The following is a 15,712-nucleotide window of genomic DNA, read 5'->3' as shown; positions in this document are numbered from 1 at the left end:
TTTTTCCATTTGCGCTGCATGGTCTGTGGACACTTTTGATCGCCTGAGCCTGTACGACATTTGCCGGCCACTCACAATGGCGTAGGTTCACAGCAGGGCCCTTTGTGCTTCACACCCGTTCTTCCGCATTTCCTTGCGTGCAGCTGCTGGAGTTGTTTGACAGTGAAGACCCACGTGAGAGAGATTTTCTGAAGACCACACTGCACCGCATCTACGGGAAGTTCCTGGGACTTCGAGCGTACATCCGAAAACAGATCAACAACATATTCTACAGGTCGGCAGTGAAAACGATTTATATGGGATTCATTTTAAGGTTTACTTTCACGCTTTGTTTTGGATGCAGATGACATTTATGTTAACCCGGTCAGGGCCGATTGGAAGCCTATCACCAAATCACCCGGCAATGCACCCAAGTCATGTCAGATCTTGGAAGCTAAGCAGGTTTGAGGCTGGAGAGTGCTTGGATGCATGATCGTCGTGCATTAAACAGGTGTCGTAGGTGCTTTCGGGGCTACATTGTAATGTCAGCAGAGGAAGGCGCACACAAAATCTCTTGTTTTACTTTGCTCCAATGTGTGTGCTCGCTGCTTTCACCAACCTGCGTTCACCAGCATGGTGAAGCATGGTCAAACAACCCTCGTGATGACCCACATGGCATGGGGGGAGGCCCTCATTCAGAAATTATTAGACAAAGTCTGTACATGTACATAAAATATCCCATAGAAAGCAGTACTCTGGTTTAAATAAGTGCACCGTAACGACATAAAAAACACAATATGAAAAGAATTACAACACAAATTAAGAATGGTAAATAGCAAATCATTTATATTGAAACTATTCAATATTAAGGAATATAATGTTCTGCATGCCTACATTGTTTTCTAAATAATTGCGAAAATAGTTGCTGTGTTTTATAAACCATTTATAAATAATTGTTAATTTATGTTATATGTATTTATTTTTTACACAGATGAGTGGTTTGACGTTTGTGCTGTATTGGTATTGTCTGCTTTTTGCCCTTACAGGTTTATTTATGAAACCGAGCACCACAACGGCATTGCAGAACTCCTCGAAATATTAGGAAGGTAAGGTCCCTCGATTCACTCTAGGCCGTTTGAAGCGTTCTCTTTGTGAAAGCTTGAAAGATACTTCAGCCTTCCTGTAAAATCCCTAACGGAGGGCTATCATTGTGTCTTTGCAGTATAATCAATGGCTTTGCACTGCCGCTTAAAGAGGAGCACAAGGTGTTTCTGCTGAAAGTGCTGCTGCCTCTGCATAAAGTCAAGTCCCTGAGTGTCTACCACCCACAGGTATGGACAGCGATAATTGTCTTGCACCACGACTTGACACTGAGTCTTTTGCAGAAAATACGAAAAGTTGAACAATTTTACCTGACGTTTGAAATGTGTTGTTGTTGTTCCCAGCTTGCTTACTGTGTCGTCCAGTTTTTAGAGAAGGACAGCACGCTCACAGAACCGGTAAGGGTGCTCAGCAAAGTCAACAACAATACTGGTGGTCTGAAAAATAAGTACCCAAACACAAGGAGCGGTCTTGTTTTTGTAACATTTAAAAGGGTAGATAAAAACTTTCATACTGGCCGTTGCCGCTTTTATTTTATGCATACCCATGCATGAACGGTGACTCAGTTGAATCTCATTGGGGGGTTGTTTATACAGAGGCCAAGTTTACACCTCTAGAGTGGGGAATTTTACAGCAAATAATTCCTGAAAATGTACCCACTACACCCAACATACGCTGGACTCGCTGACTCGTCAGTGCTGGACGGGCAACTGTGTATACATTGGAGCCTCCATAGATTAACTGCGATATGAAAAGACACCGTTGCTCTAAACCAGGGGTGGCCAACTTGTAACAGACCAAGAGGCAAAAAGTACCCGTAAGTTCTGCAAAGACCCAAGTGTATGTATCATATATCATACAGTATGTTCTCCTATAACGCGGTAGTTGCGTTCCTGAAGAACACCACGTTGTGGAAAAATTGCGTTATAATCAATAATTTAGGGTAAAGCACAGTCGCGATAGCACGTGAAATGCGTATGCAGGCTAGGTAGCATCTGCAAGCATCCAGCAGCGACCCGCCTTGTGTGATGCTACGCCGAGGCAGCCTTACTCGCGCTACGTAGTTATGTTCACTCAAACACGTTATATCCAGTTCGCATCCACGTTATAAAAAATGTGTTCCCCAATACTTTCATCGCATTATATCCAATTTGCTTTATGAAACACGTGGCGTTATAGGAGAACAGACTGTACACAACTTTCATTCATTATTCTTTGCTACTGTGATAGTATGTTCTATGTTATGCACCTTTGATAGTCGCATGTGGTGGTTTTAAGAGCTGCGTCTTTGCTCAGGAGAGATGCCAATTGGCCAACGCTGCTCTCAACCCTGTTCTCCTGGTAGGTCGTAATGGGCCTGCTGAAGTACTGGCCCAAGACCCACAGTCCCAAGGAGGTGATGTTTCTCAATGAGCTGGAAGAGATTTTGGATGTCATTGAGCCGTCAGAGTTTGTAAAGGTCATGGAGCCTCTGTTCCGCCAGCTGGCCAAGTGCGTGTCCAGCCCACACTTCCAGGTGAGCCAGTGGATATTGGATGCAATGGGCATGAGGAGCACGTTCAAAGGTTAACATTTCTTTTCTCTATTGCGAAACGGAACATTTAATGCAATTTAGCCATTTATATATTTGCACCACGTTTACTTTGCGTTGTTTAATTTGTGTCGTTGTCGAGTCTCGTGAACGTCATTTGTTGAGCCGAGCTTCTTTTGCAATAAAAAAAAACGTAAGGGGTTCAACACGCTCCTGAGTGCATTCAAACATGATGCGATGCTCAAATGAAGCATTGTTTGCATGCACATTTAAATTATAGCTCGGATATGCATTTTCAAAAACTGGTGTCAGGCTAAAAGAAATGTTCTCTTTTGATGGACCGATACCTTTCGCGCTTGTTAGACAGCTGATGTCTTGCGTTAATAACAGAGCGGCGAACGGGTTTCAACAAAAAAGAAGCGATTTGTGGAAGTGTCATGCCTGTTCCCTCGAAAGAGACGCGCCAACTCTTCCGCACCACTTGTGCGTTTGATGTTGAGGTGGCGGAACGGGCCCTCTACTACTGGAACAACGAGTACATCATGAGCCTCGTGAGCGACAACGCCGCCAAAATCCTGCCCATCATGTTCCCCGCCCTCTACCGCAACTCAAAGTCCCATTGGAACAAGTAAGATCTGCCTTCACGGCTCTGTGTCTTCGCAGCCGGAGACAGACTGCTCGCGTTATCGTTGCACCAGTGTCATTTGGACTTTTGACCCAGAGGTGGCCGTTTCGATCTCCTCGCGTGGCATTTGAAATAATGGACCAACTTTCTTAAAATACCCCCAACTCCCCCCGCCTCTTTATAAATTGGTACTTGAGAATCGATGAGCAGATCATGTGTGGTGGGGTATAAAGTCTGGGTGCTCCAACCCTCTTTAGGGGTGCTATCTGCAGCAGAGGCCCTTCTGCCAGCAGTGCAATGAGCAATGCATTGCAGAGCTGCACCTTTGCCCTATTACTTTAACCAGTGTCACATTTATGACCGATGAAGATTGTCTCGGTATAATTTCTGACCGCAAACTAAAAAAAGATCATATCAGAACGGTGTGTCCCTGAAAGAAGGTGGTCCCATATACAACAATGGGGTGTTCTTGTGCGACCCATAAAATTTATTTTAAATCACACTCTCAAAAGTCAAAAATGTAACCTCGTGCAAAGCAATGCTAACTTGTTGTTAGGCTTCGTCTCCATGCTGCACAGGAATGTCACGTGCCAGGCATTTCCAGTTTCGTACCCGACAGTCCAGTAACTACTGTAGCCATTGGGTTGTGTTTTGAAATGGGCTTGCGATTTTTCCTGGTTTAACTGGTGTTTTTCTATCCTTTTTTACATATCATATAAAAAGGCAACATACAGAACATTATAAGCTCTAAATGATGTAAATTTGGTCTTCATACAAATAAATCGTTTTTTCAAAGAAATGTCATATACTGGAGTCAATAAATTGGCCATCATTTGTATGACTAACTAATTTTAAGAGACCGGCAAACCCCCAGAATTCATAAATTGCGGTCTCTATTTTATAGTTTGGGAAAACATACACACTTCTTGTGCTTGGAAGTGGCTCTTGAAACACGTTATACGCCTTAAAAGGGTTCGCTGTTGTGCATACAACCAACCGTTCAAATAGTTATAATAATTTTTTGAACCTTTTCTTTAACAACCTGTTTCGTAGCCATTGGCTTACATTTGTATATTCACGTAATAAGTGCACAAGGTGAGCTCGTGAGGCTAAAGCAGTAAAGAGCCGTGCACTCTCCGATGAACTTTTTTTTACAGCCTTTTGGTTGCAAAGTTCGGAAAAATGAATTAAAGCCAATGAGCCATTGGCTATGCCTTTGGGTGCCATGAAACCCCAAAATAGGGTAAGTTGAGAATATGGTCAATGTCCATGGGGGTCAGTGTTTAGTGCAGGGTGCACAGCGATGAGGTAGTGAAGGTATTTCAGTAAAATCCCCACTGGGTGTGGCCAGGGCCGTTAATTCAATCGCTGCCGATTGTTTGTGAAGTGGACATTGTCTCATAACCAGTTCATCTGGTTGGTATGATAGGTTCCCACTGATGCCTGTTTAGGGAAGCGCCTTTATTTTGTTGTCTTTTCTTCGCCTGTAAAATTTTTATTTTTGTTATATTTTTTAGTAGGGTGCTTTGAGGGAATGTGGCATTTTAGGCACATTATACGTCCTTATTCATAAATTAAACCCTTGCATTTTAGGCTTGGATCTCTTTCTTGCAGTTCGGCAAAGCAGACGACTCAATATTTTCATTTTTATTAGGGCATTGTAAACTTGTTTTCATTCATTCCTAGTCATGCGGTTTCTATTATACAAGATGCACATTATGTTTTACCTTCTAGCAGTTGAACAAACAACACTGAAATGTCAGGTTTCGTCAGTGGTGTACTAGTTTTGTTTGTTTTGACGAAGTGCCGTGTGCAATACACTGTGATTTTCAGGACCATCCACGGGTTGATTTATAATGCGCTGAAGCTTTTCATGGAGATGAACCAAAAGCTGTTTGATGACTGCACTCAGCAGTACAAAGCGGAAAGGCAAAAGTAAGTGTGCCGTGAGTGATTACTCGGGAGTTTATTTACACTGCTATATGACACTACCCGCCTCGGTTGGCACACACCACTATTGGCTTTTGAGAACAACTGATAATGCATCCAGTAAATATAACAACAGGTCACGATGATATGTAGTCATGTTTTTTTGAATCTCTGATGGGGTGATTTTAAAATATTATTACGGTATTATGTTTGATTGTTAGTATTGGCTCTTTTCAGGCTGCATTGTGGGCAGCAGAGGGCAGTGAAGCAATATCAATTGTACTTTTCTCTGCACTCATCTATGCAACGCCACCTTAAGTAGCGTGGTGAAGTATGGTCAATAACCTCATGGCCCGCAGTGTGGAGAGACCCTCATCCAGCAGTGGATTGACACGTGACTTTAAATGCAGTACTACCTTATATATTCGTAATAACCATTGTCTGAAACTATAAACTCGACAGGCCAAGCAGGACCATGTGTCTCTTGTAAAACATAAAAAATGTAAAGGCTTAGTAGCAAGGACTGTGCATTTTCCTGTTACTGTTAACATTTAACACATTTGTGGCTTTGCAGAGAGAAAATGAAGTTTAAAGAGAGGGAAGAAGCCTGGTACAAGATAGAAATTCTCGCCAAATCGAATCCTCAGGTATAATTTGTTGCAAGAGTTAAAATGTTTATTTATACATTGAGTTAAATTTGGCTTTTTTTTTTTAGGCCTGATTACCGAAGGAAACCTCATGGAGTCTCATGACTTGTTTTCAGGAGGGTCCAGCCAACTTTTCCCCGCTAGGAAATGATGATTGCTACGTATAATCCCAGTGAGAAATCTGTTGAGAAATTTTCTAATTTGACCCCTTTGAATGCCAGCACTCATCCTTGCGAATAATGTCAAGGATTTTTTTAACGTCCACTCTGAAGTCGATGGCACTTATTTTTATGGTTAATGCACACCACAGTAATAACGAAGGCGGCCAACGGATTCGAACCGTGAAACTCTTAACGAGTGGCGAATGTGCTACCCGCTGGGTCATGTGTTACGATTTCCTGGTTTTATGATCGTCAGCGAAGCATTATGTTGCTATCTTTTTCACTCATCCACAGCCACGATCTATCCACTGCTGAATTAAGGCCTTTCCAAGCCATGGCTATCTCTCATGGTCTTGCAAAGCAGCAAACCATGGTATAACTATAGACACCATAAAAGAAGCGGGACCAGATATTGGAACTAAATTATTAAACCTATTTATGTTAGATTTTAAATTAAAAACTAATGAATATCATTTACCATTGTGCTTGGCCTTTGTAGACTGAAAGAAGTACTTGATGCAATGAAAATGTATAGTCATTTAAGTTATCTCGAATCAAGGCCTACATTAAATATATGAAATGTTTGGAAAGAAAAACAATTTACAAAAAATTAACAATCTCCACTGATATTTTCATGAAGGAAGTAACACAATTCATACTGGAAGGTGAGTCAAACAAGGCTATTCACAAATCCACTCGCATATATTTTCTGAAAATTCGAATGATTGAAGAAATACCAAAGAAGGCTGCAAAGTGGGGCTAAAGATACATGAGCAAAACAAAAGCCATGAAAAAAGTTCACCGAACAAGAGGAAATAATCATTGAATCAAAGTCGCCGTTTAAACTGGAGAAATATTAGAGGGAGACATCTGGGAAATCTAAGTGTGTATCCAGGGCAATTATTGAAGGTGAAAAAAGGGATCAAAATAATGAACTAGAGATGAGTGTCTATACAAAATTATAATCTGTGCATATTGCCTGGCATAACACTTGTATCACAAAGAACATGGAAAAGTGCAAAATCCATGCATTTTTCTGAGAGATTGGTTCGTGTAGGATGACAGTGAAACAGATTTTTTATTCTCAAAGCTGGAATTTAGCCAAGTGTTACATTAAATGTTATTTGGGTGCATTCAATGGGTGACTGAGCTGAGACCACCAACTCATTCCACTCCAAAACCCAGTTTAACTCTGGGTGGTTGCTTGGATTCAAATCCAGGATTTCGGCAGTTCTGGTTCCATGCTCTCACTTCTCAGCCACCTCGCTCCCCTGAATTTAAATGTGTTGGTGTTGGGTGTTTTTCCTGCAGTACACATTAATTTAGGAAGGTGTTAACCTGCATGAACGTTTCATAAAAATGCACAAGGTGACGTGTAGGTGGCGTAAACTAGACTTTCATATTGTATATGTGTGGCACAGTAAAGGCATAATCATCCTCTTGCACTGATTACAGCCAACCCGAGCCCATTAAAATCGAGCTGTGAGTGTATTTGCTGTTGAGCCCATGAACAAATTCCCCAAAATACGCCTTTATGTTGCCCAACTCCCATGTCCGTAAGTGCCGACTGGTGTTTCTACGGCGTGGGCGAGTGAGTTAATAATTCATTTTGCACTTGGGGCAAGCACGAGGACAGGTGCAGTGGGGGGGGGGGGGGGGGGCTGCCGCCGTATACAGATGTCAACCTTGGCCCCTTGTGATCCGGCGCAGGACCTGAACGGTGCAGTTGTGTCCATGGAGACTGGCACCCCGTCCTCGGAAGACATCATGCTGCTCAAGAAAAGCATGGAGACCGAGGCGGTGCAGGTGCAGGTGTGCAGCATTCTGGCAAAAAGCCCCCTTATGGGCGCACTGTCTGGCACAGTCGGTCCGAAAGGGCCATGCACGACCAGCCCCCTTCCGCACCCTTTGTAATCGCGTTAGGTGCTTCCGCAAGCAGTGCAGTGGTTAATGCGTCATTTTCGTACATCTGTGCCTTTGACTCATGCAGAGAAATGAAAGCCAGCCCCCTCCCCCCCTACCTCCCATGTGTATAAATGTTTAATTTAACAAATGCTTGTATGTGTGTATAAAATGTGAACCAAAGTTGTATGCCTAATAAAATATTTTATCTTGCGAAGTTACATTTATGCCCAGTTGTCCTTCTCTAATCCATTTCACGCGTTAAGATATGACATCCTGATTAAAAGTTAAAAGGATTCCCCTTTAATGACCTATCTCCCTGTACTCACGTTGTGTGTGCTGGCGATGTGCAGAACTCGAAAGGCGACGGGAAGAAGGTGCTTCTGCGGAGGAAGTCTGAACTTCCCCAGGACATGTCAACCATGCGGGCATTGGAGGTGCACAGGCGTGCCGAGGAATACCTGTCCACCTCACCCGAGGCCATGTGATCTGCTCCCTTTCTCCCACTCCCAGCGCCTCTGGCTGCCAGCACTCCTCTTCCTCGCAGCCCTGAGGGGCCAAATTCTGACCAGCGATCGTTGGGGTTTCGTCTCCACGCTCAATGAAGAACACGCCGAAAGTGTAATTTTATTTCCCACCCCCCCCCCCACCACCTACCGTCCCACCCACACTCGTCTGCCCACGGCCGGCTGCCTTGGAGAAAGGTTGTCACCCTGCGGTCCTAAGGGCGGTAACAGCACTTCGGTGTTCCAAATGGGGGACTTTTGCGGTGACATCTTTCTCCACACTGGAAGGCGTCATCCTGTTTATACCGAAACAGATTGCACTCGAATTTTGAAAACTGAAGCTCTTTTGGACGTGTGCTGAGGGGACCCGGGCGGTGCTAGAGGGAACGACAAAGAAGGGCCTACAAGAAAGACTTTTAAAAGCCCCCCCACCCACGATCCTTGTAAGTGGCAGTGACACACTTTTGCCGAAAGAGGATAACGTTATCCGGCAAGCCCAAATTTAACACGACGGCATTGTAATGCGGTCATGCTGCTCCACAGCTGTATGAATTGCTTTTACTGTGAACTCCCCTCACTTTGCTGGTGGAGTTTTCCCCATATGTACAGTTTGTAGGTGATAATTCCTTTGCTCCCCCCCCCCCCATTTCAACCCCACCATCCCTCCCCCCACCACCCACCTTGAAAGCCGAGCTCTTGCAAGCTTCAATAATTCACCACTCGCAAACTTGAACCCTGGCGTTTTGTCGCTACCACTGGCTGTGCGCGCCTTTGGCCACAGCTCTTAGACCTCGTCTCGGTCATGAATTCTTTAATCAAAACCCCTTTTTAATTAAAAAAATAACCCGTTGAAGACTGGCTCCATTTTTAGTATTGATTATTGTAAAGCAGTACATGCGTGCAAAGGAAACTGTTATTTTATCTTAACAGTAATATCAAAGGTTCCTTGCCAACCTAAACGGTTATTGCGAGGCAAGCGAGTTAGTTCAGGCGAGCGGTGACGTACATTTGCAAGAGGAGTTTAAGCGTGGCGACTCATTCGTGCCCTAATTTCAGTTGCAAAATCCTTGTGTAAATGTTAAGTTTTTAATTTCTTGTTTTACACTTAATTAACTTGCATTCTATTGTTTACTGCGGCTGTAGGGTGAAATCACTTGTTAATATCCTATTTTCCTTACTACTATTTACCTTAACCCAACAGTAAACTTTTTTGTAGCTATGATTTTATGCATGGGGGGGGGGCGGGGGGCTGGAGTATTTCTAATCAGGGTCCTTTGGCAGCACAAACTCAAGTATGTACAGTCAGTCGTTTTCATACGCGAAGCTAGGTGACAGGAATACAGTGTCCACGATGCCTGAATACACAATTTGCGGTGCTCAAACAAAAAAAAGTGCATCGTTGCTGTGCACAGTTTCTGTTTTACATGGCACGCTCGCCTGTCCACAGTCCACGCTTTGTCCAGGTGATATGGCCGACGTATCTTGAGGCGACAATGGATCGTGGGCCAACACGCCCACCCTCCACCCACCAGTGTCAATCATCATTCGGTGCCAAGGATATGGTCTCTCTGTTATGGAGAGCAGTGTCCATAACCAGTGTTGATTGCTCAGATTTGTGTCTCGGCTTCAGTGCTTAAGGACCTTTGCATGCCTCCGATGTCCAGCATACTTCGTGACACGTGCTTGCCAGTCAGCAGGTGTCGGTGGTTGTCGCATAGTATCCGACCTAAGAAAAAAAATTCTGCTGCAGCATTGTGGGAAAACCCACAACTGCTCTACATATCAACTGGAGTCCCCGCAGTAGTGCGATCCGTTTTTTGCCCCGAAAGGTTGGAAATGTGGCCACCGTTATAATTCGTGGCAGAATAGCAGCATGACAACTGCTTGCCACTTTCACCCTTGTTATGGCTCGTAGGCAGACGCACAACAATATGGACACGTTGCTTGACTGCCATGAAGTGGGTCAAGTGATAGGAACCGAGAGCCATCTTCACCAACTGTGGTCTCTCTTGAGGTGGAAGTAGCACGACAAAGGATTGAAATACAAGCAGGGCTTCATTTCTAGCTCATTTAAGATCGCTGGTACACCGAATTGGTATGCGACTTTCCAGCCACAGCCATAGAGATCTACTGGATGTGATGTGCTGGTTGGACAAATATTTAACGGGTCGCTGACCAGAGGACATCTGGCTGAAATTAAGCCCTGCATGAATGCCAATGGAGTCGACTGTCATTGCCTGCAAAAGACGTGGGCTTTGTATTAAGAGGCCAGCCATCCATTGAGTTATTGAATCTGATGTCCACAGCACAGTTTGCAGACTGATCCTATGGTGAGAGTTGGTCATAGATGTCTGGAGTCCCATTTTACAAGCAGTTGGCCTGATATGGGCACGCTCCAAACTGCCGGGCTTTGCTTAACTTTCTTTTGTTCCGAGCATAAAACACCACCGCCACCAATAGAGTTTAGGGGGGTTAAAAGGCAAGCGTTTATAGGTCCTCGAAGATTCCACTCGCGCTAGCCTAGCAACTTCACAGTGCACCGGCAGATCCCTTTGCAGCATCGTGTTTGCCGCAGCGCGCTAGTTTGTCTTCTTGCTGCAGTTACCGCGAATCATCCGTGATGTGCCACGCAAATAAACGCTCTTGAAATAGTTATGCAAAGTGTTTATTCCTTTAACAGAATAACGAAAAGTAGGTTTGTTTGTTTTTTTCTTCTACTTCGTTGTACCTTGAGTAATGTGTGTAAAGTGTCTAATGGGGTGGAGGATAATTCAGAGCATACACAACTTTATTCGCTCGCTCGCTTGTCTGCTTCCACACATTTGCTTGGCCTGAGAAAAAGCAATTCGCTGTGATATACGTATAAACAGTATATATATTTTTTTGCACATGCTATCGCGATGTTGTGTTGTAATATACCGCTCACTTTACAAGGTCACATTTCTGGTGGCAGTCATTCGGGCTTGTGTGTTCATGTTATAAACTAACCAAGGATAAGAGTGGCCACTCGTGTGTGAAATTGTCGTCAGCGCTGCCGTACTTAAACCAGATGCTGCAGATGCCGTTCACGAAAATAAAAAAAAATACTAGTTTGAAACTTCATTCGATTGCAGGCCCCAAATCTGCAGTCCTACGTTGTACTGTACATATATTGTACCCAGGTGTGCTTTTAATTGAGCACATGAACGTACATGACAAGACGCTTTCCGATTTTGTACAGATCGTCATTACATTTACAGAATAAACTTACATAAAAAAACTCACGTATTATTGTATACCTACTATGGCCGTCTGCTCGTGGCATTTATAAGGTCTACCTTGCAGTAATGTAATTAAATTTCTACCATGTATATCAATGCCACCTGTGACAATCACCCAGAATGTACCCGATCTCGGAAGCCAAGCAGACTTGAGCAGGATGGTGATAAATAGGTGGTCATGCCAGCTTGTTAAAGACTTTGGGGCTACATGCAGCAAGATCCACTGTTCTGCACTGATTCCCCCGTTTGGTCCCTGCCTTCAAACCACACTCATCAGAATGGTGAAGTATGGTCAGATAATCATACCAGTATGCAGAGGCCCTCGTACTAATCGATTATTGAATGCAACCGGTGAGGGTGCCGATGATTTCCTAGAGCGGTGTTTTCATTGCAATTCCCGTGGGCTACTGGTGGCCCATTATGGCCTTTAGATGTGGCCCGAACGTGCAGCCTCCGACAGTACACAAATTTGAAAACATTTCATCGTGCTGTCAAATCCCAATGGTTTCAAATACGTGGGGACCATCACACTGATGATGTGTTATCAGTGAAAATAGCCCCCCCCCCCCTCTGGAAATTAGAGAAAAACACTGGCCTAGAGCATGAAGATTGGGTCTGGGACGTGACCACCTTCCTCCACCAACTCGTGTTCCACGGCGGCCTCGATCTGCATGCACACCCACTGGGTCCACCGATCATCCACGGGCGCTCCCTGCGGGAAGGTCATTCCACTTTGTAATATTATACAGTAATTACCGGTGGTCGATATTCATTAAGGAGTTACAGCCAAAGAAGAGGAACATGCCAAAAGAGAACTTGCATCGCGCAGATGGAGCGATTTACATCGGCTCGTGCGCACGTGGCGAGATGCGTTGTGACATTGAACATCGCGGTCCTGTAACGGCTTGGGGAGGAGGCCCTTCATCCAGTCGTAAATTGATCATGGCTGCTGATGGAGACTCGTCTTGCCAATTATTTGTCCAGGAAAGCATCACCGAGTTTATTCAGGAGGCTGCTGCATCGAGTTGTTCGACCTATACCATTCAAACGTGTTTTGGCTTCATGTGGACGAAAACCCAGATATCTGGGAGAAAGCTCACCACACAAAACCAGGTGGTGGCACTCAAAATCTTGGCACAGATGGGATCTTAATCCGAATGTTGTACTGCCATCACTGAGCGAAGTCAACCCTTGCAGCCGCAACACCCCTCATTAAGATTTTCAGCAGTGTGTATGAAGCCACAGCCTGCTGATGTGACAGACGGCCCGAAACCCCATCCACAGCTTGCCCGCATAAACCAATGCTTCTGCGTGGATAGCATTCGTCCAAAAAGGCAGATAGGCTGATGGACTCACGTGTTTTCATTTGTATGGTCGAGAGACGCAAGTTTGAATTTTATCAGTAAGGTTCGCCTCCATTTGGCCGTGGCTCTCGATCACATTTGTGTCACAAGGACCATGAGAAACCCCACCCAAGCGGGAGGATAAATAGGGGACTCAAAAAGCTCCGCGATTCAAATGCATTTGATGCACGCTGCCCTCTCCTGGTAGCTCCCTTGAAGTGGCACAACTTGTGTTTTTCAAACGTAAAAGTACACCACATTTAATGGCCACGTGACGAATCATGCTAATTACACATGAAAGTCACATTCAGTCTCGAGATTATTTGTCAGAAGAGTTCTGGTGCGTTGGGACGTTTTTCAAATCGCATTAAGTTTGGCTTCACGTGAAAGGAATACTGGGAGAAAACGCGTAACACGAGGATAACGTGTGGGGTTTGTATCTGCACAGGCATCTCTCCCTTGCATCCTCGGGAGTCGAGCCGATTTGGGACTGGACAAATCTGCGTGATCCACAAACCCCTTTTCCCTCAATAAAAAAATCAAACCGTATGATCACGCGTGTGTGTGTGCCATGATGATAATCGGCGGCGATTCCGCGTCCGCTCCACGTTGCAAAGGATTTACGTTTCGATTAGAGCGGACGCCCCGATAATGATACCTCTGGAGTATCAACTACAATAGGTTAAAATGCATTTTTCAATACGCAGTCTGCTTCACAGTCCGCATCCAAGATCCCCCGTGGCGTCATTCGCAAGCGTGAATCCATTGTGCGTGCCGACGTTATTCTTCAAATGTGTTACTTTAAAAAATACCCGCGATTGAAATCATATGGCAATCATCACCCCCACAAACTGCAAAAACGTGGTAGGACCCGCCTGAAAAAGAATTGATTATTGGGTAAACAAGCGTTATGGAAAAACATAATTTCGAGGATGAGTATGATTAACTGTTAGGGATGACCAATTGATGGCAAGGTTCAATCGTCAATGCAGCTAATGAAGAATACGAGTCCGATCTCATCAGATCAGGTAGCGAAGCAGGTTTCAATCAGGATAGGGCTTGTACGTGCGACCACTACTACGCACAAACAGGTGTGATATGCTGCTGCGCAGCTGCGTTAACAATCGTTATGTACTTCAATGCATCCACGTACATGCTGCCCGCCTTTTACCCCGCACTGACCCAGTATGGTGAAGTATGATCAAACAACCCCCACGCCCCGCGCGGCGCGGAGAAGCGCTCATCCAACAGTTTATTGATGACCGATTGACGTTAGTCGTGTGTGGCGTGTCGATCAAAATATTTGATTTATTTTCTCACCGCTCCCACCGATTTCTTGCGCCGTCTCCTCGCGGCGCCTCGGCTTCTCCGCGGAGAAGAGCTCCAATAAACTTCTGCTCCCTCCCGGTTCCTCGCTGCCTGCCGGCCCGACCGACTCGGCGGCGAGAGCTCTTGGGTCACGGGCCCGCGGGCACGGCCTTTGAAATCCCCACGGGATTCCCACGTCACGTGCCCGAGATCCGCCGTCGCCTTCGTCTCCTCCTCCATCCCCGATGGTCGCGTTGCGCTGCTGCGCGAAGCGATGGTGGAGCCGTGCCCGGAGGTGAACTCGGCCGCGGGTGCTTTGGAGAAGGCTCGAGGTGGCGCGTCGGCGGGTGGCGAGTTGCGCGTTTCGACGGAAGAGACGCTGAAGTCGTCGTTGAAAAAAACGTCAGGGTCATTGTTGCCGTTGCCGCACTCGCCGGAATGAACGCTATTGTCGCGGAGCTCGTCATCACCAACACCACCATGATTTCCACCACCACCATCGTCACCACCTTCACCATTGCGATTTCTTTCAAACTCTGCAACATTTCTGTTTTTGTCGGCAAAATCAATGTCGTCACCATCACCACCGTCAACATCATTGCCACGAACATTGACGCCGTCTTCTTCATCACCACTTCTGCCATCATCATCATCATCATCACCGTCACCATCAACAACATCGCATATTCCTTGGAACTTGAACGGCCGAACGACACGTCTCCCGAATCCGTCTTCTTCCAATGGGGCCTCCTTGGCTCGTTCCAAAGGCGGAGGAGACTGCAGCGAGCCTCCACGAGCCAAACGGACACCTCCCTTCACCACGGGAGCCCCTTTCAAGGCGCCTGTTGTGTGCACGTGCGCTCGAGTCGCAACGCTGTGGTCCGCCGCTAAATCCTCTTGCTCCAGGATCTCAACCACGGGCGACAGAGTCTTTGGAGAGCCCACCCAGAATCGATCCGCCCTGGGAGACGCGTCGGAGCGAGAGTTCTCCAAACACCTGGCCATGGCGTCGTCGTTGTTGTTGTTGTTGTTGCTCGCGGAAAGTAATTTAAAAGTTCGTGAATTAAATCACTAAACGACAAGCCTCTTTTTCACGGACTTAAGTCAATGCTTGTGAATCCAAATGTAATGGGATACGCATGAACGGTCGTCATTAAGCTGTACTACTGAAGTATGGGGCATATAACAGTCTGTGCTAATAAGTAAGAAAAATAAATAATCTGTATCTTGTTTATGAATCCCGAAACATTTTTGATCGGAGATTGAATTGGGTTAGCTACGTTTCAACAGGGTCAGCCTGAAGCACTGCATTAATTTAAACATCGCGCTAAATACTTGAAAAAAATACATTGAGCCGCGACATTCTCTTCCCTCAATGTGTGACACTGAAGCCGACGTGAAGCAGGCAAAGCCCTCAACC

General features: G+C 45.4%; 2 protein-coding genes across 6 annotated transcripts in view; one reads left to right on the top strand and one right to left on the bottom strand.

Annotated features, from left to right (window-relative positions):
* The window catches only part of LOC133352652 (serine/threonine-protein phosphatase 2A 56 kDa regulatory subunit gamma isoform-like), a 34,820-nt gene extending 23,786 nt beyond the window's left edge, over positions 1 to 11,034 (top strand). For 4 of the 5 annotated variants that reach the window (XM_061568419.1, XM_061568422.1, XM_061568421.1 and 1 more), the window contains 10 exons: positions 144 to 274; positions 1,026 to 1,085; positions 1,202 to 1,310; positions 1,425 to 1,478; positions 2,426 to 2,596; positions 3,112 to 3,239; positions 5,070 to 5,171; positions 5,740 to 5,812; positions 7,684 to 7,785; positions 8,229 to 11,034. In XM_061568419.1, the coding sequence (XP_061424403.1) occupies positions 144 to 274; positions 1,026 to 1,085; positions 1,202 to 1,310; positions 1,425 to 1,478; positions 2,426 to 2,596; positions 3,112 to 3,239; positions 5,070 to 5,171; positions 5,740 to 5,812; positions 7,684 to 7,785; positions 8,229 to 8,363 (1,065 nt within the window). In that variant the 3' untranslated portion in view covers positions 8,364 to 11,034. The remainder of the gene's footprint in view (positions 1 to 143; positions 275 to 1,025; positions 1,086 to 1,201; positions 1,311 to 1,424; positions 1,479 to 2,425; positions 2,597 to 3,111; positions 3,240 to 5,069; positions 5,172 to 5,739; positions 5,813 to 7,683; positions 7,786 to 8,228) is intronic. The other variant, XM_061568420.1, reaches the window with a different exon arrangement.
* A 164-nt stretch (positions 11,035 to 11,198) lies between these two features.
* On the bottom strand, positions 11,199 to 15,297 carry LOC133352542 (uncharacterized). The gene is made up of 2 exons (XM_061568252.1): positions 14,305 to 15,297; positions 11,199 to 12,353 (listed from the first exon to the last, which is right to left on the bottom strand). The coding sequence occupies exons 1-2, from the start codon at positions 15,295 to 15,297 to the stop codon at positions 12,237 to 12,239; spliced, it is 1,110 nt and encodes a 369-aa protein (XP_061424236.1). The 3' UTR covers positions 11,199 to 12,236.
* Between the last annotated feature and the right edge of the window lie 415 nt (positions 15,298 to 15,712).

This window comes from Lethenteron reissneri, chromosome 41 (genome assembly GCF_015708825.2).
Source record: "Lethenteron reissneri isolate LAM-NWPU_2019-01 chromosome 41, ASM1570882v1, whole genome shotgun sequence".
In the NCBI taxonomy this organism is placed as follows: Eukaryota; Metazoa; Chordata; class Hyperoartia; order Petromyzontiformes; family Petromyzontidae; genus Lethenteron; species Lethenteron reissneri.
Note: the sequence above shows the minus strand (reverse complement) of the source record. Positions and strands in the feature narration are given on the sequence as shown.

Bases quoted from the DNA above. Each gene is read 5' to 3' on its own strand.
- LOC133352542 (XM_061568252.1), bottom strand. From the start codon at position 15,297: ATGGCCAGGTGTTTGGAGAACTCTCGCTCCGACGCGTCTCCCAGGGCG. The intron at 12,354-14,304 runs GTGAGAAAATAA...ACCTTCCCGCAG, and splicing joins GCAAGAAATCGGTGGGAGCG to GGAGCGCCCGTGGATGATCG.